Source organism: Labrus bergylta, chromosome 14 (assembly GCF_963930695.1).
Source record: "Labrus bergylta chromosome 14, fLabBer1.1, whole genome shotgun sequence".
Lineage (NCBI taxonomy): Eukaryota > Metazoa > Chordata > Actinopteri > Labriformes > Labridae > Labrus > Labrus bergylta.
The window spans coordinates 8,945,719-8,972,088 of record NC_089208.1 but is presented as its reverse complement, the minus strand read 5'-3'; the positions used below and the strand labels follow the sequence as shown (position 1 = coordinate 8,972,088).

At 39.2% G+C, this 26,370-nt stretch overlaps 1 protein-coding gene across 1 annotated transcript; it reads left to right on the top strand.

Moving 5' to 3' along the window:
• The first annotated feature begins 1,598 nt into the window (after positions 1-1,598).
• Positions 1,599-22,929, top strand: LOC109991012 (transmembrane protein 164). The gene is made up of 6 exons (XM_020643298.3): positions 1,599-2,487; positions 13,509-13,558; positions 16,515-16,581; positions 18,506-18,584; positions 20,101-20,201; positions 21,228-22,929. The coding sequence occupies exons 1-6, from the start codon at positions 2,050-2,052 to the stop codon at positions 21,432-21,434; spliced, it is 942 nt and encodes a 313-aa protein (XP_020498954.1). The 5' UTR covers positions 1,599-2,049; the 3' UTR covers positions 21,435-22,929.
• The last annotated feature ends 3,441 nt before the right edge of the window (positions 22,930-26,370 follow it).

The following is a 26,370-nucleotide window of genomic DNA, read 5'->3' as shown; positions in this document are numbered from 1 at the left end:
CATTAATGGAATCATGTGTGGTGTCATTTCTAAAACCAAACGTGAAGGAGAGCAGGAGCTGATGGAGGAACATTAGATGCATCCAAACACTTGTCCACTCCTGCTCTTTCCCCAGCCCCCACATACCCCTGAATCCCCCCACCAGCTTGTGTTTTTTGTAAAAAGTATTTTAAAATTGAATGGAATCCAAAAACCAATGAGATTGGAGAAAAAATTAGACCACGGCCCCCTCCTCTGATGGGAACGCAAATTACCATGAAGGAAACCAGTTTATAAATGATCTCTCTGTGGACTCTGTTATTGGCATGTGTATATATTTGTTTCACTTCAATCAGCCTTTGCAGGCTTTAACTCATAGGCTACTTGTTGAAATGTCTCAAAGAAAATGATTAAGATCTACCTATTGGGGCCCTTGATATTGTTTATGTTATGGTTTGATAACCTACTTTTTAAAAGACTGTTTAAAAGCATTTAACAATGGAGAACCCTTCCAATGGATAGCCATTGTGATGGCAGCTTTCTTTCCACAGTAATCGATGTGTCCCACAGCTGTTAGTGAATTTATTATCTGTTGCACGAAAAGAAAACTAATTGTTTTGCAGTGACACCTTGATATGCAGACATCATTTACTTTAAATTAGCGTAACTAAAATATATCATACATCAATTGACTTCAATAGTTTTCACACATCATTTCACTGTTACTTTCCATTTAACAGGTTATATAGGTCGATTTTTCCCCCCTGAAGGTTGCCGTAAATAGTTGTGGGTGGTTTTTCAGAACAATTTGAGGATATCTATGCAAAAAAAATGTCATGCCAATCCTGTCCTTCATTTAAAATAATGTCAAAGTCAATAAAACAGACGCTGGTGACATTGTTTAACATATCACGATAATTACAACTACTGTTAAAAAAAAAGTGTATATTGCATACAATGGGCTTAAAAAGCTATCTCCCCAGAATGTCTCCCTGTTTAGGAGATAACATGTTAGTAAAATAGTTACATTTGGATATCACTCTTATGTGTGGTAAAAAAATGTAATTTTATGCCCATTCGTTTTGCGCTGATTAATCAATTCAGGCCATCAACCTATCTTTGTCTTATCACTTGAAATTCATTTTGATGCAGCAACAAGAATCCCGGAAGATTCCTTAATCTTCATGAACGCACCATCCGAAGCGTCACGTGTGCCGGTGACGGCGTAACAGGGTTATTTATGCCCTCAGACTTTACTGTCGGGAAGGGCACGCCATGTGTGTTACACGAATACATTGAAGTAAAAATAATTCTAAAAACATAATTTGTGAATATCAACCAATGTTTATTATGTTATTTGCCACTGGACACGAGTTTCTCGATTCACGTGATTCAGCATTAACTGAGTAATCGACAAGGCGGATAATCAAGCTGCGAAAATAATCTACTTTAATAACTTTTTGTACTTATCTATCGAGTTTCTTTAAATTTAGAATTAATATCCTACTTAACATGTGATACATACTGCACTATGCTGCAGTATGTGTCACACGTAATTTCCTACAGGCTGTGGTTATTTCTCATAATCCTAGCAGCCAAAACTCGGGGTATCAAAAACTCCTGCCGCTTCAGTTCAACAAGGTACACTTAGCTTTGTAGCATAGCTAGCCAACCTTACCTAACCCTGTGCCTGTGCATTTGCCAAGCAAACGCTAACCCAACCTCCAGGAAACCGCTCCACAGCTAGCTTGTAATGACTAGGCGGACGTAGATAACACGGCTCAATGTTTCCAATGATGCCGAAGCCTCACGCCTGTAAATGTTAGCTTAGCTCAGCTTGTAACTGTGTAAGGGACGTGAGCTAAGAGGGAGGCACTTCCCCCCCCTACATGCAGCAGCTTGCACTGGTAGTCCTGACCACTTCTGCCTCCTGCTGCTAGCTGAAGTTCCTCCTCCGCCTGCGGGTGAGGTAGTTTCTGTGTCTTCAGCTAGCTCAAACACACCACGACGGTGGATACATGTCTACCTCTCAACCGCGAGAAAAGCTACGACAGGGAAATCTTGCAGTTCATGTTTCGCCAGGAAGTCAGTGTGACGTCTTTAATCCCATCTTGTTCGTATCTTTTTCAACACGAGAAAAGGAATATGTCCAGATATAACATATACAGCTTGTTGGACTGGGTGTACGGCGGGGTGGACCCGAAGTTTGAGGGTAACGGGGGCCCGGAGTGTGCCGCCTTCATCGCGCCCCAGCAGCGCATTGGCGAGAGTCTCATCATGGTCCTCATCTCCCTGCTGGAGATCGGCGTGGCGCTCAAGAAGATACACCTTTCTAAAGACCTCAAAGTGGTGGGGAAAGACTGCACAAGGGCAAAGGAAGACAGTCTGGGCAAAAACCTGTTGCTGGTTGCTCTGTGCATGACTTTTGGAGTCGAAGTTGGCTTCAAGTTCGCCACCAAGACTGTGATATACCTGCTGAATCCCTGCCATGTCATCACCATGGTTCAGGTAAGAATGCAACACTGTTACTAAGGTTACATCTCTGTGTTCAATAACCAGGTAAGGGGGTCTATACCCAGAATTTGTATTTGAAGAGTTGTGAAATTTCCTTTTCATCCACACACACACACACTGAAGGAGTGTTGAGTCTTTGTACTGAAATACAAAAAGGTGACTTTTCTTTTATCAACCTCACTCACAGGGTGAAACAAGAGTAGCCTATAAACCTGCGTGTTGTTAGTTTCCCTTGAGAAACAGTTACACATTGCATTATTTGAGCTCTACAGCAAACATCCTGCTTCTGTGTGTGCATTGTTTACACACATTAGGTGTCACTTTTTCAACTATAGAGAGGATGGCCTTACACATTATCACTAAATAGATGGAAAAACACGAGTCTGGATTGTATTTCTATTTGATGCATTGCAATGCTGTATAGACGGTGATAAAATGTGCATAAATTGCAAAAGCCACACTTTTCAGTCACTGATGGACCAAATTGCAATTAAGTACATACCCTGTATGCTGCTAGTTTTCAAACTTTACTATGCTGTATCCAACACATCCAAGTGTGCAGAGCTTTATCAGTGAAGTTACTTTTATTTTTTAACTTCAACAGTAACTTTTAAATCTGAAATCTGTGTTACTCGGCGATGTTCCAATTTTGTACTCGCTGAGGTTTAAACTTTTTTTACTGTTGGTATGAAAATGAAACTTGACGTATAGGTCGTGCATTATGAATGAATTTATGTTCTGAAGTGATGATCAAGTACGTTGGCACTCTTTTTGTTAACTTGGGCAGGTGTGAACATCCTTAGTTTACACAAAAAAACATGAACAATGAATACACAAAGTTATACAAGTAAATCCTGGGGATATAGCTCTACTATAATTGCACAGAAGAAGGGAGGAGATGATGCATTTAATTTAATGTTTTGATCATTTTGAACATACTTTATAACATGACAGAATCACATCTGAGTGAGAAATGGTTAGTTTGCAATTAAAAAAGTATGTAAGGCACTGTAGTTGTTAAATGTCTTGATGATGCAGGACAAAAGAAAAAAGTACTGGGGTGAATTATTATTATTTTTATTTATTTATTTATTTTTATTTTTTTATTCTCTTTTTATTGAATGGTTTTTTAAATTAAAACAGAGCTGGGGTGAATTAAACCCTGGAGGTATGCAACAGGAACTGGGAGTCTTCTAATTTGAACCTACTGTATATGGTTTGTTGTCATGTAGGAGGTACTATTATGAACAGCTTTAAATCTTTTGAGGAGAAGTTCAGTCTGTATGCAAAGGCAGTACGTTTAGGGTCTGACTGATATATAACATGAGAATAAAACCAACATTGTTGTAGTGTTGTATTTACATTTTGATCCAGAGGTTACAGTTCAGAACAACACAAAGGCCGTCTCTGTTCACTCTGCCGCCATGAGTACATACTGTACCTGCATGTTTTCTTTTTCACGCCCCCTGCTAGACTGACCTTCACTGGACATGATTGCACACTGCAGTTCATGCCAACGGGTCACTGCCAACTGCAGTATAATGTTTTGTCATACACATGAGATATGGAGAGCATGTGTTATTTATGTATTCTGATTATTTCTGAATACATGATAGACAGTGGACGTTGATAAATGCCTCACTGTGATGAAGAAGTGTCTTATAGTTCCAGGGTGTCCTTGACATGTGGTCGTGTGCAATGTTAATGTAATCCATGTGTTCTTTATGTCCGGTTGCAGACGAGTGTAATCAGAGGAGGATATTGAGAAAATGACAGTACGCTTTCAAAAAGGAAGAGGAAGTGGACAGTGCCAGTTTATTGCAACATTACTATTTTACTTTTGACACAGGAAATAGTTTTTACTACCAACAGGGTAGCTCTGCAGGGATTGGCTCTAGGAGTTTATTTGTTGCAGAGAACAGGGCCAGAGGCTTGACTGTATGTGAACAGAACAAAGTAAGTGGAACAATAGGTGTGGTGAAAGTAATGTTTGTGGACTGGATGGGCACAACTGCAGAGCTGTAGAATAAGGTTAAATATTTAATGAATATTTGATAGTTAAGCTGTGGAGATTTTCTTTGTATGGGTGTATAAGAGGAATGGTATTGACTCATCCTATGACCTCACTTGGTGGATTTACAGTAAAGGGGTGTGGTGCAATTTGTAATGCCTTAAAGGCCACAGATCTCACAAGTACTGTAATGATCTATTTCCTGTCTCTGCACTTAATTAGTGAAACTGGAAATGAGAAGTTCAGAATTATGAGCATATTTTAGAGGCCTCGTAATGTGCAAAGACAAGTGTTGCTGTAGTTGAAGTTAGCACAGTCCTTTAATAATCAGCACAGGCAACCTTTTCACCTGAGTGTTGCTACAAAGAATGTAACACTAATCTGTGTTGTTGCTCTCTCTGCAGTGTCATTATACAGCAGCCTGTTTGCTAGAACTCTTCATTAGACCTGACTAAATTATGCACCAGTGTCCAATACTATTATTAAATTCACTGAATACGGTTGCTTCCTCCATAGCTTATCATCGTAACAGACTGAACACACATTAATGAAGGAAACCTTGCTGCACAAACAAAATACACATTTTGTATGAGATTTAACACATTTAGGCTGCCATGGCTCTTCGATGTAGTAGTTGTAATTAAAATATATTTAGGTGCAAAATAATGCATGGAGTCAGCTACAGATTTCACTTAAGAATCAAAAACACCAGGCCAACAAACATCACCCTGTGCTATGAGAGCCCTGTGAGGGTGAAAGTTCACTGTCTGCTGACTGATGAGAGGATGCCCCACTTCTGACAACACAGATGTCTGATACTTTTTTTTCTATGTTGAACAAAAGCCAACACACTGACAGATTCCTGACTGATCAGTTTCAGGAAGCATTTTCATTTGAGTTAATGGATGTGTTCGGGGCTCAATAAACAAACAAATCAACTCACAGATTCAATCAGGATGTGATGGGCTTACCCTTGTTCTTTATGGGTATAATTATAACAAAATTAAACCACAGGGGTTTAACTTTTCTTTATTAAGCTTGGATTGATTGTCGATAAAGACCAAGAAATAAATCAACTTAACTATCTGATGCAGACTAGTAAGGGAGCAATTTAGATTTAATTTCCTGGGTGGACAAATTGTTTCTAGTAAATTCAACCAAAGGATGCGAAGACTTCTCTTTTTTTATTATTATTATTATTATGATGTTTATCATCCCTTGTGAAAAGAAATCCAGATAATTTTTTGTTTTCATCAAAGGCTAATAACCAACAACAACACTAGACATAGTGGATTTGTTTCCAGCTTTCTTTCTAACTCAAACACTGATCTCAATGCAAGGATAAAGACAGTAAATACCAGTAGTATCAACAAGAGGACATGTTTGTTACATGGCGATCTAGTTTGTATCTTTGATCATTCTGACCTTAAGAACAGCCTTTGATAAAGAAAATCACTCAATCTTCTTTGGCTGACTTTAAAGTTTGACTGTCCCTTCTGGTATTTTTATTTTACCAATGGAACATTTTTGTTAAGCGTAGATGAATTTGTCTCTAAAATTTTGAAAATGGATGTTGTTGTTGTTTAGCCTTTACATGCTACCACTCAATAGACATGGAATCCATTTAACATAGTTATGCTGATGACATACAGCTCTATGTTGGGGTGTCTCCGAGGTGACTTAGGTCAAATAAAGATGGCCCATTTAGCTGCATTGAAGACATACAATTATGGATGATGGACACTTTTGTGTGAAGCACTTTGTGTTACATTAACTTGTGAGAAAATAAAGTTTAATTTATTGATTGATTGAAGAAAGAAGCCAACTAAATGTCCGTTTGGTCCCCTCTCAAGTGCAAGTGCCCTGAATTAATGCCTATTCTAAGTTTGCGCTTATTTTCCCCTGTTCTCTTTTCTTTTAGCTGGAAGTGTTTCCGAAGTGTCCCCCTGTTCTTCAAACGTCTACCATTCCTTTAATGCACCTCTTTTTGTTTTTTTAATACAAGCATTTATTTTCATGGTACCCAGTGGCAGACAGAACTAAATACTTAAAACACGGCCTATAGAGATCCAATAATAATGCCATTGCTTTGTGCACATTACATTTACTTCACAATGAAAAGTCAAGAAAAAAAATCCTCTATGGTACAATACAACCAAAAGCTGTTTTACATGCAAAGTAAATGGTGAATGGACTGAAATTAGTTCATGCCTATCTAGTCTTTCACCAAACCAAAGCAGCTAACACTTACAACAAATGTAATCCATTCAACAACTTTCAGAGAGTGGCATTGCAACCCCGATCGACTGATTTGTCAACACCCGACTCGAGTGTAACACGGTGCCTACACAAATGCACAAAACTCCTGAGAGCTTCCTGAAATTTTCAGGGTGAGCTGTACAGTGAACACAAATGTATAAAGAATGAAGTCAGGGTGAGCCCATGTGAAAAGGCAGCAGGAAATATTCAAGAAAATTAATTTGAGAGACCAGGGCATGACTGTAGGCTGTATGTGTGCGTGCGGTCCGGTCTCTGCACGAAAAGAATCATTATAGTTCTATTGAATATGTTTTTCTCTGCTTTTTTGTTGATACTGTGAATATGTCAAACTACACGTAGCATTGATATACTGGAATTTAAAGGCTTAAATTGTCATCATAGCAGCTGACTCTGATACTCATTCGCTGCTTCCAAAAAACGGAAAAGGAAGCAAAAACCTAATATTCAGATGCCATGAATTTATTATTTATTATTATTATTGAAAGTAACTGCAAGCATAAAAACCTTGGTTACAATTCCTTCTGCTGTCATGAAAGGTTTAGTTCTTCATTATTGTGACAATGCAGTCGAACTCTGGGGATATGGATGATAAGAGAGGTTATCCTTTATTCTCAGGTTAGCTGGGAGTGTCCTTTTAACATGTGATGACGGGTAGCTCTTGCCAGACAAACAACTCTCTTATCAGGTAAACTTTCTTCTCTTGTCAGATGTTTTCAAGGGTCTGGTTTGCCCAAACAAACCTTAATTATAGATAAGAATAAAGGCTGATAATAAACATGACGTGCTTCAGGTGGCCATAAATCGCACCTTAAAAACAGGCCTCTGGCATTCTGCAGCAGCTTTGAATGGGTTTAACAGGACTTTAAAATACTGCCTGGACGCACACTGCGGCAATGAACATAAAGACCGTGTGCTTTGTCTTTTCTCCATGGGCTGAGTGCTTGGCTATAAATTGACGTGCCATGCTGTTAACAAGTGTGCAGCAAACATTCACTATCAATGCAGCAGACTACGGTATCAGCATTATTGTTAAATATAGCCACGTTTATCTGCTGCAGCCACGGCACTCGTGTTCAACAGACTGTTGACTCTGTCATTTAGTTTACACTGAAAACACTTTACTGTATTACTCAATGGCTGCCCTTGTAAAAAAGGAAGTATGGCTTATCAGCAATGAGTGTTGTCTGACAATAAAGAGGTCATTGATCTTTTCCGTGCAGAGGTAGTTTTCCTCTAGTGCTTGAAGATCATAAAAACAGTCATATAGCTTTACTCGCACCGTCTCGTACCCATTCTTTAATAACTTTTTTCAACGGTCCAATGTCCTGATCATAAAAAGCATGTTTGCCACATACAAAGACATCTTTTCTAGGGACCTTAAATCTTCAACAAAACAGCCCAAACTATCCCTAATATCTAACCTTGAATTGTGTGTTTTCATTTCCAGTCTTATAATGCTCCTGTATTTTGTTGTTGTGTGGACTGTGTTGTGCACACTATCTGTTATTTCAGTTAGATTATTGACTAATTTTGAAACCAACTGTCATCCTTTCTATGGTTAGGAAATAGGGCTCTGATCTAGGCTACTTCCTGTGAGCACAGCCGCGTCAGGAAACAGGCCAGATGATGACATGCCACATAAATGTATTGTTCCTTTTTACTGCCACAACAAAGTCAAGTCTTGTTGATCTGTCACATGCATGTGTATTGTCAGGGCTGGACTATTAACATAGCCTTAAGGTTTTTGTACAGTGATGAAGTGAGTCTTTAAAAGGTGTTAATATGACTTCACATGACTTTATCATTTAGGTTTGTCACTGCAACCTGCTGAAGCTCTGTTGAGGTTTGGAACAAGTTAGTTTGTGATTAAATGTAAACATGCAGCAAGAGCACAACAAGAAGAAAGTAGTTTGAAATGAGAAGACTGATAAAGAAATATTAGATTAGATGTCACACAGTTTCCTTTTTTACTGGATGTGGGAAATGATAGAGATGTGTTTGTGAGTGTGTGTGAAGCATTTCTATTTCACTCTACTGAAATTAACATGACCTCTGCAAGGCATATGAAGTTGGAGAAAACATTAATAACAGCAAGAAAAAAACTTGAGTTTCACCAGATTTTTCTCAGTCTAGCGAGTATTGATAGTCGAAGCTTGTAGCAGCCAAGCACAGTACAGCCTGAATATAAAAACAAAATCATGAGGACATCACGGCACACTCTTGTTGAATGAATTGCGCTGTATGAATCCATTTCACCTGACAGTGGAAACAACTTTCTGAAATAGTTTCATGTTCATCCTCAAACACCGCACACAGGGTATATTTTAAGTTCAACCCAACAGAGCCAAAGTAAAAGTGGCTTTTTCCTTTAAAATGATTAAATTGATTCAGAAACTCCAAGAAAAACAAAACAGGCTGTCATCATAATTAAACTCAAGCGTTGCTGACCTTTAAGTTCCCCACTGCACCGAAATATTCAACAGATGCAAGATACAGTATATCATATTTTTCTTTGACATTTAGAAAACTTGTGTGTGGTATAAATCATCCAAATGTCCATGTTTCATCTGAAACCTTCCTTTACTGTTCAGCACTACATACTTAGTCATGAAGTCCCCTGCAGTCAGCACAAACAAGCTTAATGACTGTAACACACACATCAGCATTTAAATTCACTAAACAAACTGTTTAAAAAAAAAAAAACAGAAACAAACAACTTTGAAGCCATTATCAACTTTCGCTGGCAAGACTACAAGTACAACCAGCAGATATTTAGCTACACATTTGAGTGTCCCGTTCCTTTAAGCCTTTTTTTGTGGGTTGATTTTATTGGAAGTCACATCTGTTCAACATGCAGCAGACTAAACACAATTTTACAGGCAATGAGGACAGTAAAAGCACACGGCAGGAAGGGGCTGCTCTTTTATCCACATCATCGAGAGGAATGCAGGAAAGTCCGGGTCAAACAACAGCATGCAAACATAAAATGTATCTATTTGATAAGGTGTTTGGATTTAGTTTTCCAATTATTTGTAGGATTTTATCAGCTTTTCCACATTTCTAAGAGTAGATCAAACCATTAAGATGACACTTTTTTATAATCTAAATCTGTATATTTTATATTCAAAGACGTTCAAATTACCATGTGTGATGTTTCTATAAGAAGCCCAGGATTTCCAATTCTAATCTATGCAGCACTGGATTATGCTTAAGCAGTGTTTCTCACCTACAGTATAAATAAGATCAGGACCTCCTGGGCCCGCAGCCCACACAGGGATTAGTCCTGGTTCCAGACTGAAGTGGCCTTTTGGATCAGATTAGCTCAGACATATTATGGAATAGGCTTAGTTTATGTGTCAACAGTGACATTTGGATGATTTGGTTAGTTAAACTGTGGGCCAACAAGCACCAACTAGTCACACCAGTCCTTATTGAGAGGAACAACATGGGGACTCATTTACAACTAATCCATTTTTGAGTCTATTTTGTGTAGAGAGTGAAAATGCATTAAGAAAGTCACTGCTGCACTTTAGACTGTATGCGTGTGTCTTTTTTCATGCCTTTATTTTTACAAGACAGTGGATAGAGAAGGAAATCTGGGAAAGGAGCTTCAGGTCCGGCCTGAACCCAGGCCCCCACTTAGAGGACTATAGCCTCCGCACATGGAGAGCGACCTAGCTGCTAGGCCATCAGCGCCCCTAGCAGCTAAGACTTTAATTATTGTAAAAACTGGGAGCCATATTCCCACTTCCATCAGTTGGATTAAATGCAACACTTTCCATCAGCCAGTAGATTTACATATTGCCTAAATGCCATTCAAAAAGCATATCGGGGTCGATAATACTGAAAATGCCGACAACAATAAAATATCACCAACTTATTTTTAGGATGTTTTCATGTCGCAGGAGTCGAGCTCTAACATGCTTTTATGTTAAGTAAACAAATAGGTACAGATGGGAAAATCATTTAGATAAATTGTAATAATGTACACTAGACATGAATTTTTGACATTGTTTTATAGGATTTGTTTAAAATTACATATACTTTTTTTCTCTGTCAAGAGTCTTTATTTCTTTCAGTTTCCAACACCTTTATTTCTTCACACTGTTTTATATCACATGTCCTAACCAGCCTTTTAGTGAGCAGACTTAACATCTGCTGCAACATATAGCCTGTGAATCTGCTGTTATCTCGAGAAACATCAATGTCAGAGTTACTCTGAATCAACTATCAAGCTGCTCCTCCACAACAACACAGAAAGCTGCGTTTCTTTCAATCATTTAGCCTAACAAGGCTGCATATAATTCCTACCTAGCTGGCTCACTGAGCTGAGCAGGGTTGTGAGTTTGGCTCATTACGCAGCATCAAAGAGCAGAGACAGTGTTTTATTATGATTCAGAATAACTTTGACATTGTGTTAACGGGAGCTAACAGGCAACATTTGGGTGCAGTTGTTGAGCGTGCTAGCTTTGAGGCACGGGGGGCATGAGAGGGTCTGAAAGGTGAGAGGGCGGTGACAACATTGTCATGACTGGTGGCAGAGTGAAAATAAAGTTGACCTTAAATAAGAGGCTCGCCTGAAAACCAGAATAACGCATTCAAAAAACAGTGTTTTGAGTGAATGGGGATTTTTCTTTATAATGAATTAAGTTTTTATTATTTCAATAATGGTTGTGCTAGAAGTTAGTTCTTTATTTCATAATGTCTTTTTTCTATTTACTTCTTCTCATAATGAGCTATTTGGGCCTCAATAAAAGAGATCAATGAATGATTAGTTTGAAGTCTGACATAAAACAAAGGATTGTCTGACCGTGAGAATTCTCTGAAAAGAGTTGTAAAGATGTAAGAAGCACACCTGTCAGCTTTTCTAACAACAGTGACTTTTATTTCTCTAGAATAGATCTCAAAAGTGACCGCCAACTTTTTCACAACCAGCGACCCCATTACTCGTAACTGTAGTGCATTTGGCACCGAAAAGGCGACGGTACAAGACGGTACATGATTTTCGTCCTGAGTCAAGGAACTACCTTTCACATAATCCTTTGTGAATGTTACCATTTCTTCTTAAATGTAACTTTATAGTTGGGATAGTGTTCATACTGTTAATACGCGTCTTGTACTATGTTGTAGTTTGTGTTGTTGAATATATAAACTACATTCCCTGCTGCATAAAAAGATTATTAATACTTTTCATGTTAGCTAACTTCCAGGTAGCCTGCTAGTCTAACTATCCGTTCGCTTTCGGTGCCCAGGGGCGAGAAACATTGCCATGGTAACAGCAAGCTCCTCCAATCAGAGACGTCGCTGTGACACTCTATGATCGTGGGTAGTGTAGTTCTTTTTCCCAGATATCATGAATAAACCATGTTTTTCTCCAAACGAGGTTGATATCGTATGAACTTGTGTCTTCTACAGGAGCATAAACCATCGTTTACAAACAGGTAGCTCGTGGTCAGTCTACCTTGGATAGTTTTGACATTATGGCTAATAATCAGCTATGGAGAAAATGAATTGGATTTTTACTTTTGGAACCACACTACTGAGCGCTATTCATATGAACATTAAAGACTCATCAAAACTCTGTTTTACAAAGTAGATTTAAAAAAAAGGATTTGAAGAAGTCTGCATGTATTTTAAAGTTCAGCAGTATATTCAGTTGATCCTGTCCTAGGCTTAAAGCATTTGTTCGGTACAGAGGGCAACAGTGAAACAAACTGTGAAAACAAACTTTCATTTTTGTTCACAGTGCAGGTTAATCTGAGCTGAAAGGTGCACAGCAGATCAATCCCTCAGACATAACCCCAGGCCAGTGTGCGGTTGTACAACAGATCCACAGTAAATTGCTTTCTTGTTATGTTTTCTGCAGCCGCTGCCTTCCAGGCAAACCAACTTCTTTCCTGTGTCAGTTGGCGTTTTGAAGCAATCCATGTTTGCAGTTTCCTCCGGGCCTCAACAGTCACTGAGCAAAGAGGAGATGAATAACTGGGATACACATTGTGACCTGAATTCTCATTTAATTGCAAAGCATCTGTTTTTATGAAGAAAAAAAAAAGCTTTTGACAGAGGAAAACACATTTTGAACTTGCTTTACATTTTTGCGTTTCATGTTAAATGAAATCAGAGCTGTGAACAAGAGCAAGCTGTTGATGTTTGAAGACTTTTGGTGAATCATTTGTGATTCTGCTTTAAATGCGACTTTGACTCCGAAGTCCAAGATTTTCATTTGTACCAGTCTTGATCATAATGTTCAAAAAGGCTGAATAAAGCATGTGAGGACTGGCAACACTTAGCTGATGAGAATCATTCAGGATTTATTCACGGCCCTCTCCCTGCCAGACTCTAACAAAAAATTGATTATTTTCCTTCTCCCTCTTTCATAAGCAATCCTGCTCAGATTGTTTGAATGAATACAAATCAGGCAATAAAACACAAAAATTCCAATATGTGGCAGCTATTTCCATGCTTTCAAATCCTGCCTCTGATTGTTGAACCACCCTCATGGGTCCCATCTTAACTCAGCATTTTGTTTTCTTATTTGAAGCACTTTAAAGTCACCTGTGGGACTCTCTGTTCCAGCCTCCTGCTCTTATTGTTTAATAAAATTCTCTTTATTTTCCTTACTTACACAACCGAGCGCTTGAAGCACTTGAAGCATTCAAACTGTTTCATAATAATGACTGTGAGTTTAATGTGATTTTAAACCTGTGTGTTTTTCTTTTAACAGATCTTCCTGCTGGCCTGTCCGCCATGTAAAACAGCAATGGTTGTATTTAGGTGAGTAGATTTAACCCTGCTGTTTGAACAATTTATTTTGGTACTATAGATGTCATGGTTTATCTCGTCTTCCATTTAAACCTCCAACCTGTTAGAAACGCAAATCTTGAATTCAACCCAAAATGATTAGGCAGACGGTCCAAATTCAGCCCCTGATTTTATAGTCATATAAAAGCAATCACCACTTTAGTTGTTATTACATGCAGGCTTCTGGAGTGGTAATTGGGTTTCCACACTGCTTTTATGGTAATGACTTTGTCGGGTTTATAGTCTTCTGTCCTCTGGTCTGGACAGCTAATTATTCAGGAGAATATCCTTGTTTTTGCCAGAGGGAACAGAACATTAGATTCACTCAGAAATAAATATGGGTAGGGTCACTTTCTGGTGCCCAGGGGAGTCACGGTGAACAGCTGCACTGAGTGGTGACAGTTTTATCAAGATACTGTAGCTGTGTCTCACCTGAAATGACCTTAAAGAAGTGATTTAATGTGACTTTGTCATATTTTGAAACCAAAATACTTTTGAATAGGTTCAGAAAAGTAACATTTGCCTTGAGATCAGGATGTTCTCTCACAGTGTGTACTAGTTTATACAGTAATCTGTCACCTACCTGACATGTAACAGATGTATGTATGATGTGTAATGATTCTCTTGATTTCTGTGCTGGTTCACAGCATTTCCTGTTTGTAAGCCTTTTTCAGACTTAATTTGCCCCAAAAGCGCTGTAAATAAGTGCATCCATTATGACGACTTCATACATTCATGTTGATACTGCAACAACACAATATTCTTCCAAATCTACATTGCCGTTTTTGCGCTACAAAAGCACAGCACAGCGGGAGCTCCACATACACACACACACACACACAGTCAGACATGCACGCACACACAGCGCTGCGCTCCCCTCTTATTCTGCAGATTCCGCCCTGGTTTATTGGCAACACAAACGGGTTACCATGGTGACAGACAGTGTCATTTAATGCAGTCCCTCTTTAAACAGCTGCTTTATCAAAACAATTCAGCAGAGGAGCCTCTGCAGTGACTGTTTACAATACTACCTGTGTTTTAAATGAGGAAGTCAAGATCTTTAATCCCCTTTTCTATCATACCTATGAACAACCATGTTGTTTTGGACGGTTCCACAACAGCACCGTAAACCAAATTCCGCCGTAACCAAATTCTGCCCTCATCACACCTTTTGTATTTATACTTCGTATCAGCATAACGTATTTTTGGTGTCCCAAGATGACGTTTTACATTGTGATACGGTGCTGCAGAAGAAAAAGAGGCACAGCGTGTATACACACAGTGGGAGCTTTACATACACACACACACTCAGACATGCACACACAGAGCACTCCTCCTTCCTGTAGCCTCTGATGTTATAAATTGCCGCTGTCTACACCCCATTACGCCTTTATTACTACCTCCTAGAGCAGATCAGGGGCAGGAACATCACGTCACCATTCAGCCCCTAATATAACAGGGGTGTCAGTATCAGGCCTTAAATTTGCAATATGTAAGCAATAATGGAATATTCATTGTTTAAAGGTTAAGTTTGGTTGAACTAGACTTTCAGGATTTTTTTTCTCAAGCTCCGTGATCATTTCTAAAAACATGACTGAATGTAGATATTTAAAGGAAGATGAAACAAACTGTACTGTAGTCTCCGTTTATACTAACTGTGTGTCCTTCACTCATTAATGCAGCTCCATCTTCAGTGCATCACTGAAATCATCAGCCTGTGTTGAAGAAACACGGTGCTGCTGGCGTCTCTTTTCAAGAGCAGAAAACCACTTCTGTTCCGAGACATAAGAAGCGTCCCTCGTCTAGGTTTCAGCTGCTTTTGTGAATTCTGCATGCAAAGCAGTTTGTGAGAAGCAAACATATAACGTCCTCCTGTCACAGCAGAACAAAATAATGCACTAATAAAGGGAGATGTATGTTATCAAGAGCAAAAGCCCAACTGACTATAACGCTCCAAAATAAATGAATATGTCTGACAGTAAATGTTGGGGACATGAAGAGAAATTCAAAAGTACCGACAGACAGTGTAATAGAGTGAAACTTCTACTCTGAATGTTTTTTTTTTAATTTCCATTTTTAAATATTTTCAAAAACATGACATGAAAAGGAGTGAATATTTGTGGTTTCTCATGATCAAAAGATGTGTTTAAATTAAACTTGCATGAAGCAGAGTTGTCCCAAAAAGGATCGGAGGCCCTCGGAGTGACAGCCCGGCTCATTTGAACCGACACTCCTACAGCACTGCTTTTTTCACAGTGACCTTGGCTGTCACAACAGTTATTTTGGCCCATTTGACAAAACAAACAGTGGAAAGGGATGGATGTAGATCTTCACATGAGCTCCTCTATGCTTCTCTATGCTGTGGCTCTTCTCCAGAATAATTGCAGTTTAAAAAAAAGAATCGTTTCTCCAGATGAAAGCAGCTTAAGAACAAATACTGACTGAACACTGTATTATATAATGAACTGGAGATTCTATATATAAGTATTGTCTTATTGATATGGGCTCATCATAGATGCAATGGTATCGGTCTGTATATTTGATCTGTGCTGAATATTTTTATTCCAGGATAGATAAACAGAAGAAAATACTATGGTTGATTTAGAAAGTTTGTTCAACAGAGTGTGTGCACTCACAACATAGTTTAAATACAAATTTCTCAGCACTGTCTGCAGCACATTTAGAAGAGCGTCAATCAATCTGTATTTGTATAGACAATTTACAAAAAGACTATTTCTAGATATGAAGGCAATTATTCTCATCATAGCGTCCTTTGGCGGACTCTGATGTTTCGGCCACTTTGTTCTTTTTACATCATGTCTTTCCTCAGACATTATTGTTAAACGTTTTACCTCTGAGGCTCTGGCGGATGTGACGGGAGTAATTTCTGTTTTGCTGATATTGTTTTCTTCCCTCTGTGTGTTTGCAGGCTGCAGGTTCATATGTTAAACGGAGCTTTACTGGCTTTAATGTTCCCTGTAGTCAACACCAGACTGGTAAGTAACAAGCAGTTGAGTCTTTGTTAAAGCCTTCATCTCAGGCTTCTTCTCTCTTGTTCTGTTTCTGTTGTACATTTATTACATTGCATTCCCTTAGCTGGGATATGTATAGGATGACTACTTTTGTCATTTAATCTCTCTCTTGGTAAAGCTGTGACATTTATATGAATCTGCTGATCAGGAGTTTTCTACTAGACTCTGAATCTGAAGAATAACTTCCACCATGTAAAGGACAAAATGTTGGACCGAGGAGCAGAAAGTTTGCGCTTGACTGATGATGAGAATCTGCTGTTTTTGTGAAGGAAATCAGTTCAGCCTGCTTGAAAGACTCCCACTGACAGCTGCAGACGGAAACCAAATAGAGGAGATAATGCACTTACTTTAAATTCAATTTGCTTAAATGACATCAAGAAAGTGACAGTTTGAACTCGAACTGAACAAGTCTAACCAGAGGAAAGAGTTTTTCTGCCATAACTCTACTTCCCTGTTAGATAAAGAACCTGTTTTCTCCAACAAGGAGAGTATTGTATGGTCTCACAGCATAGTTTTAGTTTGTTGAAATAGTTTTCACAGCAGAAACACCAGCACTGTGAAGAGTGAATACTGAGAACAGTGAGAAGTTCAAATTTAAGTCAAATCAACTGAAATCAAGGTCAAAGTAACCAGGGCACCAGCAGGGTTCTTATGGTGTGGGCGAGATGGGCTGGGCTTTTAAAAACATGTTATTCTGTTAATTAAGAAATGTAATGCCAACAACACAGCCGTACCTGCAGAGTGTCACCTTTATTACAGACGTTCTGTTGGTTTTACAGCACTAGAAACTTAGTGGCTGGATCAGATTAAACAAGTTACACAAGTTCATTGAAATTACTGATTGCATCACATTTTAAGAATTACAATCTTAAATATGAATCCAGTTCTACCATCAAGTTTGTGCTCCAGGTTCACAATAAAAACACTGCAGATGAACCTTCAGAACCTGCAAGACCACCGTTTGCCAGATCTTAAAACCAGCTTCAGCAGCAGAACGTCGGGTCACCAGTTTTTGCAGCACAAATCGCTACCATTGGGATGTGGCTAGGTTAACAGAGAGCACCTGCTGTGAAAACAGCACCATTCTGAAACAAGAGGCTAACATTAATTCTTTTTAGTGGCAAGGGTGTTTTTTTATTTTTTTTATTTTTTTTTTTACTTCTGATATCGGACTCACTCCAAGCTGTTAAAAGTGTAAAAAAAAATGCTACTATTAAGGTTTAAGCATCAAAGTCAAACATAATGGAGTTGTTATGGGAGGGGGGGGGGGGGCGGCTGTCTTTCAACCAGAAGTTTTGGACTTCGATCCCCAGCTCCTGCAGCAACTTGCCCGATGTGTCCTTGGGCAAGACACTCAACACCGAATCGCTCCCGCTGCTTTGTCGGCGGCGTATGAATGGGATTAGTAACTTCTGATGGTCACTTTACTTAGCAATCTCTGCTGTCAGTATGTGAATGGGAAGGATAGGATAGGATAATACTTTATTGATCCCCTGGGTATACTATTAAAATCTCATAAATCTTAGAATCATTATCTCTGTCCTGATAGGTATGGATCACATTTTACATACTGGTAACATTACTGGTAACTTCACCTAGCTGACTCCTATCGCTCCTTTATGGAGCATAGGCCGTTGACCAAGGACTGCAGGGGTTTTCTGTTAGTCTGCTCCGTCAGACTCAAGGTCCCTGCACCAGGTGTTCTTAGGCCCCGCCTCTCCTTCTCGTGCCTCGAAGGTTCCCACTACACCTAGGCATACAGGTTTCTATCTTATAATAGAAACAATAAAACATCTAAATAATCTCCCAGGGGGTCTAATCAAATGAAATCTTTGTTTGGATCTGTCTGTGTGGTATAAAGAGCTGAATCAGTTTATTCTCTCCACAGCTTCCGTTCGAGAAGGAGGTCTACTACATTCAGCACTCCATGCTGTACCTGGTGCCTCTTTACCTTTTCAGGAAAGGAGGTAGGTGTTGATGTTCAGTCATTACAAACTTCTCTCCTTTCTCATCAACACCCACAGTGAAATACCTGTCACAAGCCAACCACACAGACTTAGAATGTCAGGTTGTTTGTAATGCTGGATGGACTCCTGTTTGGTCAGTGACGTCTGAGCCGCTGCAGTATCTTCTTTGTCTGCTCAGATCAGGTGGCTCTTTGTGCTGACGTCAGCTGCTCAGGATCTGTCTGTGCTCAACAATAGCCTGTCGCTGCTGGTTAAATACTACCTGCATTCTTTCTCGCTGTCTGTTATAAAGATTTATGAACAACTGAAGAGGAAAAGTAAAGATTCTCAAACCTGTAAGTCTTTCAACAGTTAGGGAAAACTCTGAATATCAGTGCAAAATCTCACCGCTCCCTAGATTATAACTCCTATAGGAGACAGTGCAAAGGTTTGACTCCTTAAGTTAACTTTAAATGTAACCCACAGCACCTCAAACTGTGCAACACGTCCCTTAAAGAACAAAGTTCAGCTGCATAAACCAGATCCTTACAGCTAAGAGATGCTCTTAGAGTCACTTGGGGGCAAACGCTAGATGGCAAAGAATGAACCGGGCAGCTTCTAGATGTAAATGTGTGGAAAAAGTGTTGACTTTACGCGTCTTGTTTTTATGAATTATTTCATTAAAAAGGGGCAGCTGTGGCTCAGTTGGTAGGAAGGTTGGGGGTTTGATCCCCAGCTCCTGCAGCAACATGTCCAATGTGTCCTTTGGCAAGACACTTAACCTACCTAATTTCTGCCGCCGCTTCGTCGGCCATCAGTGTGTGAATGTGTAGGTGTGAAGTGCGTTGTCAAATCGCTTTGAGTAGTCAGAAGACCAGAAACGCGCTATACAAGCTTAAGTCCATTTACTATTTCAGTCATTGAATGTTCTGTCTGTAACTTTGCAGTTTTGCTGCTGTTTTCTTTGACAGGTCTGTCTTTTGAGGCAATAATTAAATAACATGTCTAAATAAATATTATAGGAAATAATCAAAGTTTGAAATACCCTGAATAAACAAGACAAAGTGAAAACACAGTTAAGATACACTAACTGATTACATTTGGTTTGGAGCTTTTTAAAGAAGTATATTTCATTCTAAGTTCTGCAAATGTCACATATGTAGATAAATTAAGGGTGTAGCACAGTAGTCAAACCTCTGCCTGCTGCCTGCATCACTGTTCACAAGTCATCTTAACACTGCAGCCACACAAAAAGACATTCATTGTTGAGCCAGCATAACGGCTGCTCATTAAATACTTTCCCCTGGTATTACTGTAACTCATGCCAGCCGTGAGAAAACAGGAAAAGCCAGTTTGACACCACACCCTTTCAAAAGGTTTACTGTGGTTTGAGTGCGGTCTTCTGATAATTGAACACACAAACAGGGAAGTGAAGGAGGATGGTGTGTGAGCTGGCACAGAAGATGTATTCTTTGTTCCTGGTCTCTCTTTAACCCACAGACTGCTTCAGGTGATTAAAGAGTGTTCCTCTCTGCAGGTGTGTACAAGCCGGAGCCTCTGGGGGACATGGGGTGGGCGCTGCTCTCCACCGGCATCCTGTTCCTCTACCACTTTGTCTTCTTGCAGCTACTCGGCCTGGTGAGACAGAGCCCCCTGCTGGGCGTTGAAGATATCTCACTGTACAAAGAACATACTACACATTGTCAGCACAATGATGATTGAATAGATAATACTTTAAAATGTGTTTTAAACATTATCTGAGAGCTGTATGGATATGGAAACAGATTCTAGCATGGATTAAGCTGTACTTCATTACACACCCTTCTGACAATACAAAAAAGAGATAAGCTTTAGTCAAGAGAATGAGTACATGTTGGTAATGCATAGATACATGCATACAGACATATTTACACCCATATATGCAGATATACAGATGTATACTTCTGTTTACATAAAATGTGATGTAGTTTAAGTCTGGAATGGATCCACTAAAGAAATACACATTGTGTAAAGTTAAAATAATCAAAAAGAAGTTACAATTGTAAGTGCAAATGCTATAATTTTGTCCAGTCACTGTGCAAATATACAAATCAGAGGCAGCAGCAGGAGTGAGTCATGCAGAGGTGAATAGCAATTAGAGTTAGAAAACAGCTTCAATTTCAAAGACAGTTTCTTGGAAAATGAAGATGTAGTGGCTGAGGGAAGAATACATTTCAATCTGTTTTAAATCTGAACTATCATGAGTAAACTGTTAGAGAGAGAGAGAGAGAAGAAACTGTTACCAGCAGTGGTCACTTTGGCCATCACTGGCCCCAAAGAACCTCAGTGGATCAAATATCTGAAAGAGATTATGAAAAATCAACATTATAAGCTCCACAGAGTCATTCTTTACTGCAGCCGTTCTGCATAGGATTACATCATGTTGGTAGGCTTAGTTTTAAAGCATCTGCAAATCTTAAACAATCTTAAAAACCCTCAAAACCAAGGTCTTTACAATAATAGGTGATAAAATCAAGTTTAGTTCATTAATAAATATTGGATTGACAGAGTTCAAAAATAGTCAATTGAAGTGATGCTGATTATGTGTATTTAGCGTAAGCTTATTATATTGCTGTTGCTATTAGCTTCACATAAAGCCTAACGGAACCTGTGTCTCTCCTCTAGCTGACTGAGGTCAACTTGAACAACATGTTGTGTCCGGCCGTGTCCGACCCTTTCTACGGTCCGTGGTACCGAGTGTGGGCGGCGGGCCACCAGACCCTCCTGACCCTCATGCACGGGAAGGTCCTCACACTCCTCTCACAGCACACGGGCTCCGTCTGCAGATCCGTGCTGGACACGCTCCGGTTGCGCAGCAAGAAAGTCGACTGAATATCCTGGAAGACGCACACAGACAGACCACGCCTTTTCATCCTGAATGCCTGCTCTCTCTTTTTCTTTTCTTTTTTTAGATCACCATTTTAAAGCATCTTTTTTTAAGATCACTTTAACTGAAATAAGTGAGCATTTCAGGATAAGTGAATCGATGTGTCATTTTCGTGTTGTCTTCGGCTTGCATGCACAAACACATTAGACATTTGAAGGCTGGTCGGTAGCAACATGGTGAGGGAAAGATTTTTTTCTTTTTGTAATTTTGGAAATACCATTACCTGAAAAATGTAAGTGAATTTGGGGAGATTTCTTAAGATGCCTTTTTTGTAAATGTAAAATTCAAGGACAAATGGAAGTCACCCAGATGTCGCTACAGATGTGCTGTTGTTACACTTTCAGTTCTTTATGTGGTAGTGTTACGCTTCTTCATATGTTATAGAGGGTAACGCTGCCAGTTTCTGTCTCAAGTGTGTCTTGAATGTGGGCTGAGAGCGTTTTGGTTTCACATGTTTGACTGCCTACTTAATGTTGACTGAAAAGAGAAACTTATTTATGGCGTCCTTCTGTTCCCAGCTTTTGCTACATTACGCACAGTTACCTCTTTTTTCATTTCTGTCACCAGCCCACTCAGATCATTCCAGGTGCGATAATCAGGGGACACGAGGATGATTTACATGCTGAGATTGAAAGAGATGATTAAGGATGTACACTGGGATGTTGTTGTAACCTCTAAAATGAGGTTCTGTTTATGTTGGGGTTTTTTTTATTTTTATTGTGACATCAGACCATAATCACGTAGTACACACTTGTAAGCACCGTCAATATGAATGTGATGGTCGATATGAAACATTAAATGTCTGAGCTGGAAAACAGAAATCACAAAACTTGAAATAGTTCCCTGATCCTCACATTAATCCTGAATTCACTCCACCACAGCAACTGTGACCAGTCATCGTCTCAGTTTTGTATAAAAAATAAATAAATAAACAGAAAAAAAACATGCATCAGATGATCTGCATGAAGTCACTTTTGGTCATTTAATGACTACCCAATGGAAAGAAAGTATTAGCTAGCATTGGTAATTAGAATACTGTATTTCAGCCAGGGTATATATCATTTCGTGTGTGTGTGTGTGTGTGTGTGTGTGTGTGTGTGTGTGTGTGTGTGTGTGTGTGTGTGTGTGTGTGTGTGTGTGTGTGTGTGTGTGTGTGTGTGTGTGTGTGTGTGTGTGTGTGTGTGTGTGTGTGTGTGTGTGTGTGTGTGTGTGTGTGTGTGTGTGTGTGTGTGTGTGTGTGTGTGTGTGTGTGTGTGTGTGTGTGTGTGTGTGTGTGTGTGTGTGTGTGTGTGTGTGTGTGTGTGTGTGTGTGTGTGTGTGTGTGTGTGTGAATGTAGCATATACTGTATGTCACTGTTAAGAAGGGAAGAGACACACTTTTGTATTTCTCTGGGTTCAAGTGTATGTGCTGTATTGACAATAAAAGTGATTTCAGTTTAATGAAGTTCTTCAAATTCTTATTTTTCTGCACTACAATGGGAGTTTCACCACACATTCAATAAATGTTAAAATGATTAATATTCTAAAATATGAATATTGGATTTGGCCGTTGTGAAAAGAGCTGAAATACTTGTATTATTTATGCACCCCCAGTCTTCAGAAAGGAAAGTGGACTATTGGCCTTACAAGGACTAAAAGACAGAAAATTAAGTTATTAAATGTTTTTTTGTGAAATTCATTTTTTTACAGGTAAGATTGGAAGATGATTAGCGCTACAGTCGGCTAACTGACTAACAGCTGGTGAAAACAGATAGCCAAGCTCTGTGTGACGGTTACAACATCTTTACCAGCTACTCTCCCAAACTCATGAAGCTACATGTAATATTTCATTGATCAAATCTATCTTAATGTGGTTTTGTTGGGGCTATGGGTATCACTATATGTAACATGGGTGCAGTGATTTTTTTTTGGTACAGGTTTAACATAAACGATGAAGCATGGTGAAAGGTAGTCTTGTGAGGTTTTACTTGGTGGATCGTTTACTTTGGGACAGAGCCTGGTTAGCCGTCTGCAGTCTTCATGAAATACTAAGCTAATAATCTTCTGTCTTAAGTGAGGTCATCTACATGCTCCAAGGCTCGTCTTTTCACTGTGAGACATTGGTAAGGGCCATCTTGGAAGTTGAAATAAAAAGAGATGTGGAAGTTTCAGATAAAGATTAGGTGTAGAAATATATTCTAACAAAGTAGCGATATAAAAAAAAAACAGTGTTGCCTGTAAATTTGAAGGCATAGTTTTCAATGAGTTTATATCAGTAAGAAGTTGGAGGGTCCTTTCAACATATTGACAGTTAATTATATATGTAATACTAAATGTAGGAGAAATCATTGCTTCTTTGGGAGCGGTGGTACTCTTCCACTTTAGCTTCAAACAAACAAGGATGGCATAAATCTTCTAATCTAGCCCCCAACAAGAAAGCTAATCAACATATATGATGTAAAATCAAACTTTTCCATGAGTTGAAGGTCCTTTAAGCACACTTTAACACTAAAGTGAAGCCAAGTCGCTTCCTGACTCATAAAATCTCAGGTCTCTGCACAATGTGTTTGGGTTCAGTGCCTTCTGGAAGGCCAGACAGGGTAAAAAGCTTTAAGTGCAGCGTATCGACTGAAGAGAGCTGCAGAGAGTTTTCGCAGGCCTGCAGCACTTTATCACCGTGGACAGTCGAGAGAGGAGGATCTAAAAACCAACCACAGCGTCTGCAAAGAGGCCTCAAGGTGACTGTAAATTAAGAGGAAACAAATGTTGAAATATGCTTCTCTTCTCTTCAAATGCTTGTGGTTGCAGCAAAAAAAAAAAAAAAAAGGGTTCTTTATAAGTGGCAAAAAAAGCAACTCAGAATCATCACAGCCAGAGGAAATGAAGAGTTTAGAAACAGTCAGTAATGGATTTGATACGGTTGACAAAAGAGACAACATAAATCCCTGCTTAAATAAAATAAAGTGAATGAAAATAAAGTGAATGGGTGTTTCTCCTCCTTAAACATCAGTTTAAGTCTGTTCAGCCATCATTATGTCTCAGTCAGACAGATGGTGCTGCTCGGATTTGATCTCAGACAAGCTCTGAGTTCATACACACACTCGCTCTCTCTTAGCACTTAGCCCTCGATATCATATAACAAGAAAAGTATTTTCAAATACACCTGCCCAGACTTCTCCTCCTCCTAGTATGTTTTATTGGTGGAGGATCTGGCAGAGCTGCAGGACAAGCATTTGTGCTTCCATCTTCACATAACAGAGGCAGCTCTTGGCAATTGGAGCAGCTCGAAAAAAAGTCAGAAATCACTGGTTGAAAACTGATTTTTGAAATTTAAAAAGCAAAAAAATGTATAATAAAAGTTTAATGGGAGGTTTGGCCCCCAAGTGGGACACAGCACAAAGTAAATGTGCTTTACAACAAGTTTGGGGATGGGAGTCAAATCCATCCCATCCACCTATTTGGACCAAATGGTTGTGAAAGAAAATGTCGCCTCTTGGCTGCTTATGTGGAAAGCTGCTTTTGGCAAAAACACAAACAAAAAAGTTGAATACAAACACTTGCAGTGTGCAGTACTATTTTACACAGATGCTTAATAAATTAAGCATTTGCTGTGGACATACAGCTGTTTTCATTTTAAATGCTTTGAGCAGCACAAAGTAACATTGTGCCGACATACATGTCCTTACCAGTTTGGAAGTTGTCATGAAAATGTGGAATAATATAACTCTGCCATCACATGGAAACCTCATTTCTCTTTCAGTGAACAAAGAGCTCCCTTGTTTGGGTTATGCCGCAGGTTTATAAAAGGACATTTTAAAGGAGGGTTAGGGTTGAGTGTTCAATACCGTCTTTATTAGTTAGTGGAGCCAAAAAATCCTCATGTAGCCCTCAGCAAAAGTGGTGTGTGACAGATTCACCTTATTTAATATATTTATAAAAGTACTGGAACATCAATGAAGACTATCAGATGTTGCCAGCAGGACTGTGATGTCATTTATTTTAAAGGGCCAGTTCATAAAATGTATTTAACTACCTTGGTATAAAGATGGTTTGTTGTTTGAGAAATAACAAACCATTTCAGATTTCAGCCAATGGAAAGAGAATGACGTTTATATACAGTGACCAGCTAAAGTGTCTGCCCGCGACCTCTACGATCTCCATGCCCGTAATTAAACGTCTGCATTATGTTTTCTGTTTGTCAGTATGTTGTTCTCCTCTCTTTTGTGAGTGTTGTCATTCCATTGGATTACACATAGCATTGATATAAAGACAAATAATCTCATTATAACGTTGTGTAGCGGACTCTGTTGCTTCGGTCGCTACTTCCGCGTTGTTTATTTAACTCACGTTTTACGTTGAGAAATCCACCGCGGCCCCTCCCCTCTGACAGGGAAAGTCTCCAGCTGTGAGGAGCATATGTGAACGGCTAGTTCGGGAGAATCTCCGGAGTGTTCCTCCTGTAAATATCTAGACATTATCCGCATATGTGAAAATGGCTTAAATAGTTCCTAGCATTATAAAAAAAAAGCTGGTGAGAACATTATACAGGGTCAAACTTCTGTCATACAACATCCAGTTTAATTGAAACTGTCTGTCAAGCATGCAGCTGGCCATTGAGCCCTTAATAAGAACATTTATTGTAGGGGTGAAGACCAACAAGGTTACAAAATGTTTACTAAGAATATGATCTAGAGCAAACTGCACATTTTTCTACTACATGGACCTGAAGTCAAGCAGTGGATGTCATTTATCAATCAAACATATGAGGTGTTTTCGGACTGCAGGAACTTTTTCATACTTCTAGGAAACGTTGGAACCCTCCCCCTTTTTTATTGATTCTGCCCCACAGGAACGATGAACTATTTTAGTTCCTAGAACCTCAATTAGAGGAACCTTTTTAGG

Bases quoted from the DNA above. Each gene is read 5' to 3' on its own strand.
- LOC109991012 (XM_020643298.3), top strand. From the start codon at position 2,050: ATGTTTCGCCAGGAAGTCAGTGTGACGTCTTTAATCCCATCTTGTTCG. The intron at 13,559-16,514 runs GTGAGTAGATTT...GTGTGTTTGCAG, and splicing joins ACAGCAATGGTTGTATTTAG to GCTGCAGGTTCATATGTTAA. The intron at 16,582-18,505 runs GTAAGTAACAAG...TTCTCTCCACAG, and splicing joins CTGTAGTCAACACCAGACTG to CTTCCGTTCGAGAAGGAGGT.